Source organism: Spinacia oleracea, chromosome 4 (genome assembly GCF_020520425.1).
Source record: "Spinacia oleracea cultivar Varoflay chromosome 4, BTI_SOV_V1, whole genome shotgun sequence".
NCBI classification, from domain to species: domain Eukaryota; kingdom Viridiplantae; phylum Streptophyta; class Magnoliopsida; order Caryophyllales; family Amaranthaceae; genus Spinacia; species Spinacia oleracea.
In genome coordinates this window covers 109673431-109678842 of record NC_079490.1, presented here as the reverse complement: position 1 = coordinate 109678842, position 5412 = coordinate 109673431, and the positions used below count along the sequence as shown (strand labels likewise).

At 32.4% G+C, this 5412-nt stretch overlaps 1 protein-coding gene across 1 annotated transcript; it reads left to right on the top strand.

Annotated features, from left to right (window-relative positions):
- Window positions 1–231: 231 nt before the first annotated feature.
- LOC110796102 (uncharacterized) lies at window positions 232–2836 on the top strand. Its single transcript, XM_022001137.2, has 3 exons — window positions 232–356; window positions 1610–1738; window positions 2447–2836. The coding sequence occupies exons 1-3, from the start codon at window positions 299–301 to the stop codon at window positions 2560–2562; spliced, it is 303 nt and encodes a 100-aa protein (XP_021856829.1). The 5' UTR covers window positions 232–298; the 3' UTR covers window positions 2563–2836.
- The last annotated feature ends 2576 nt before the right edge of the window (window positions 2837–5412 follow it).

The following is a 5412-nucleotide window of genomic DNA, read 5'->3' as shown; positions in this document are numbered from 1 at the left end:
GATGGTTGATAATAATTAAGGTGCTGACTTCTAACAAAGAAAAATAACAATAACGGAGGTGGAATTTCTACTATCGGAACAATAACGATGGCAATAATAATGATGACAACAACGGCGAGAGAGGTGCAAGATAAACATAAATAATAACCATAACAATATATAATTTAGTTTTATTTTGACAGTTCATAGAAGGAAAAGAAGTACTTACTTGTATAAATAGGGCAGCTAATCTCCATTAAAACTACAACAACTAGTATTCAAAAGAGAAAATTTACTTGCATATTCCAAATATCTAAAAATGGAGGGGAAGCGCCACAAGATGAATTTATTCAAAATCTTGGTTTGCTTTGCATTAGGTAATCATATTACTTCGATCGTATGTATTCATATACTGCTCCGTAATAAAATTCATTTAAAAAATAATGAAGATGGTTTTATTTAAGGGTTAAATCTATAATTAATCATTTATTAGTCTACTTTAAAATTTAAAATTTTAAATTTTAAATTAATTAGTAAACGCATGATAATATCATGCATCGATCACTATAATTAATATTTGATGTTTTTTCAGGGGATATTTAATCTAAGTTAGCACTTCCATTTTTACCTCCTTATATAAAGTTCTAAGGGTTTTATAATTTTCTTAATCGCTCCGTTCTTAAATATTACGTAGTAGTTCTTTAAAAAAAAATTGTATTTGTCCAACATTTATCCTCATTACACTTTATAATTATCTAAATGAGCCACTTGTTTACTTCCTAGTAAAGATTTAGCTCCATCATATCCCTTATTTATTTATCTGTCCTAACCAATACACATGTGTTCAATTTTATTGACATTAATGTGACAAATTTATTTGTTTGAGATTGTTCAAAAGGGATTAACATTCAAGAAAGAAGGGATTATTTTATTTATTTGAGTGAATCATGTTCCTTTGCTGTAAGGTGAAAATGGTTTTATTATCATATGTTAAATCATACGTAACTAAATATTACTAATTAGTTTTTGGTCCCGGCGATACAACGGTTACTACGTTAATAATATTTGCATTTACTTAATTTTTTTTTCTTCCGCAATGATAACTTGGAACATTACATGTCTTAGTGATAAAGGTTTTATCGTTTAAACTCAACGTTGGTGGTTTAAACTTCAAACCTTATGCAACATGCACTACAAGAAATTGTACTATTAACGACTAAAGGTCAGTAATTGTTGATTAACGACGGTATTTTCCGTCGTGAACCCGTCATAAAAGGGGCCGTCGTTAATGGAAAATCTCGTCATTTAACCTGTCGTAAAAGACATTTGTGACGGTTGTTCACGTCTTTGTTGGGTTGTTATCCCCGTCGCAAAAGCCCTTTTACGACGGGATTTTTACCTGTCGTTATTAGGTTGTCATAAAAGATACAAATTTTTATAGTGAAACTCTATTTGATTTTTTTATATGTACGTGAAGATTACATATAGTGAATGACTCATAAATAGAGTATCACGTGTAATACATTTTCTTAGAAAAGCTATTCAATATAGTGTAGATATCTATAATTGTGAAATTAATGGTGTATACGGAGTATGTATTGACCGTATAATCTATTTATAAGTGTTGCAGTTCAATTGATGTATAGTGGGGAAATGGCTGAGTCATGTAGTCTCGGAGGAGACGGTTGTGGTGTTTTTGAGTGGTGTTGTTCAGGGTACAGTTGTACGGATACACTGCACGGGGGTGTATGCAAAAGTGGTAAGGCATCACAATTTGTAACTCACATTCTCATTCTATATAAATATATATTTTACTAATGCTTATACACGCGATATATGCGTGATATTATAGATTTATAGATCCATTGATTAAAGAATGAAGGTATTAAGGTATACGTATAGACGTATTCAATTCCCTACCATAGCAAATGGCCATTTGATTGATTTTTTCTTTCATGTAAATATTTAATGAACATGGATACGTAATTTGAAAATCAAAGTTATTAAGGATAGTTACGTTATAGGTACTTAACAAGGAGACCAAAAAATCAAGCCTTCGGTCATTCCATTATAATATAAAACATATTAATATTAATTTTTTATAATTTTTATTCATTATTGATAATTAATTAAATATATCAATGCATTATTTTATGCATTAATAAACATGACTAAAGAAATTAAGAAAATGAGCAACTAAAATAGAAAGAAATTAAACATAAGATAGTTATTTAGTAATGGAATAAAAACACTGATTTATATTATAATTATTAGTATTACTCCGTATTATTTTTGAGATAACATTATTTTTAGCATAGAGAAAGATATAAGGGCAATAATATATATATGAAGTTTCATATACGTTGACATCCACTTTTCTCATATTAATTATATATTCCATAATGGTTTATTCCTACTGCGGAGTACTACCTAACTTGGACTTCTTATATATTTCAACTTTGTGCAGATAAATGCGTAACTGCTGGAATGGTGTGCGATGTTAGTTCCGGTGGTTCACACCATTGTTGTGGAAGGTTGATTTGTGATTATGATGTGCAAATTTGTATCCATGAATCAGAATGAAAGCTAAACGCCAATCTCCAACATTATCCATCAAGATCAATCATCAGATATTTATACCAATTTAAGTTCATGTTTAATTAAAGTTTTAATTCCTCTTTTTTTTAATGAATTTGTGTGTGGTGTATTTCATTAAATTCCTTTTATATTATTGTATGGCCATATAATTATATGTATAAAAGACCATATCGTACTGCTCCCGGTCCATTGGTATCTGAATTCCAGTGTGCAGAATAATGTATGGTAATAAAAATATGGTTATATACACTTTATGCTACATACACCTTTTACGTGATGTTACTTAATTTAAAGATGTTATGTTACATATAATGCAAAGTTAAGGTTTAAACACTACCATTTTGTAAAAATTGGTTTATCCCCACATTGGTAGAAATGCAAAGTGATGACTTTAAAGCTTATTATTTAAAAGAAATGTGGTTTTCCCACATTGAAGTAAAAAGAAGTTTTCTTTTGTTTAAATTGTGTAGTAAGTTTTATAATGTTTGAAGTACTATACCTTGTGTTGTGGTCTAGAAGGAGGCAATCCCTCGAGCGCCGCTGCTGCTTTCGGCCAGTTTGGTTCGTGGCACGTGTGCGGTGTGCCCTACCTTTTTGGGCCAAGTCGTAACTGATAGTCCATAGTTTATTAAACGGATCAGTTACGAGTCCACTTCCCATTCTTAATTAATGATGTAACTGTCGCATGATTTACGAAAACGGTCTCTTGATTTTCGTTTTCGTTTTGATATCCTCATTCATTTCTGACTTTCGGTTACAAAAGTTTATTGTCCTTATAATCATATTTTGGGAGTTCATTTCAAACACCGCCGAAAATATTCTTGCTCTTCCTCTCTTTTCTTTTTTTTCTAAACCTATTGCTCTAAGCATATTATAAGTTCCGAAGTTTGTCTTACTTGAGTGCACATTAAGACGAATTGTTGTGTAAAATCTTTGGGGGCAATGCCTATTCCGATTGCACCATAGTCGGGGTCAATTTTGCTTCTAAGACAGTGTTCTATAACACGTCGCAGCTTCACATATATACATCAAATATTCGGACCACATTTCCTTAATCATTTTCGGATTTCACAGTATCATTTCCTACAATTTAGAAGTAATATTTTTCTCAATTGTGAAATCTGATTATGGATTAATCACTTATCAAAACCCTTCATGATCTCTCCAAATTGTAACCTCTCGACGATACCAATTACAAGCATGGGCTCAAAAATTGTTGATCTTGTTTGAGCAATTGGAGGTTGATTACGTCCTTGTACGATCAAGATTGTCCTCAAAGACCAAGCAATGAGACGTCATATACTTCCTCTTCTACACCCAATGTCGACGAACAGATCACCAAGTATGAGAAGCATAACAAGTTTGTTAGAGGTCATCATCTCAGTCATATGTTAACACTCTCTTTGACCACTTCATCAATAACAAATCTGCTAAATCTGTTTATGAGACCTTGGAAAAGAAATATGGAATAGATGATGCTGGCAAGAAGAAATATGCTATTGGAAAGTGGCTACAATTAAATACCATTGATGACAAGCCAATCATATATGGATCAAGTCCATGAGTACGAGAATCTGTTTGTTGATATTTTGGAGAAGGTATGAATATGTGTGAGGTGTTGCAAGCCAATGTTCTGATCGAGAAGCTTTCTTATTCATGGACCAATCATCGCAACCATCTGAAGCACAGGAAGAAAGACAGGTCACTTGAAGAATTGGTCAGTCACATGAAGATAGAAGAAGCCAACTGATTGAAGGATAAGGATTCTTCTCCATATGAACTTTCTATTGAAGCTAACATAGTGGAATATTCTTTCCCAAAATCGTACAAGTTTAATAAACAAAACAAGGGTAGTGGAAATTTCAAGAAAAAGAATCAGAATACCAAGCAATTTGGTGTTCAAGGCAATAAAGCAGGAGAGTTTAAGAAAAACGGGAAGTTTGAGAAAGGGTCTGATGGTTGCTACGTTTGTTGAAAGTCATTCCATAGGCTTGGCAATGCTACAACCGCAAAGATGCTCCAAACAATTGCCAGAAGTCGGATCAAACCATGAACTAGGCTCATATTGTTGAAGAAAATAATGAAATTATTGCTGCTGTAATTTCTGAAAATAATTTAGTTGATAATAAAATTGAATGGGTTGTACGTATAGGTGAAACTAAGCACTTCTGTTCGGGTAAGGAGCTGTTTGTAGAATTCGAAGAAGCTATGGGAGGTGAACAGGTTTTTATGGGAAATTCTAGCAGTTCCGAGGTGCTTGGCAATGGAAAAAATTCTCCTAAAGCTAAATTCTGGAAAATCTTTATCTTTGCAAAATGTACTTCATGTCTCTTCTCTTTGCAGGAACTTAACTTATAGTGCTCTCCTTAACAAAGCTGGTGAAAAAAAATATTTGAGGGTGATAAGCTTGTTTTATCTCGTAATGGGGATTTTGTGGGGAAGGTATATTTGTCTGGTGGTTTATTTATTTTAGAGATTGTATTTGTTGCTGAATGTATGAATAGAGTTTTACTTCTGCTTACTCGCTTGAGTCTGTTGATCTTTGTCATGGTAGATTAGGACATGTGAATTATGGCTCTATGAAACATTTGCAAATAATGTTTTTCATTCCTAATCTATATGGTGATGGTCAAAATAAATGTGAAATTTGTGTTGAGGCTAAGCATTCTAGAACTCACTTTAAACCGGTTACTTCTAGATTAACTGAATTACTTGAATTAATTCACTCAGACTTAACTAACTTTAAGAATACTGAAAGTAGAGGCGGAAAAGGGTATTATATCACCCTTGTACATGACCATTCTAGATACACCAAAGTGTATCTTTTATGAACCA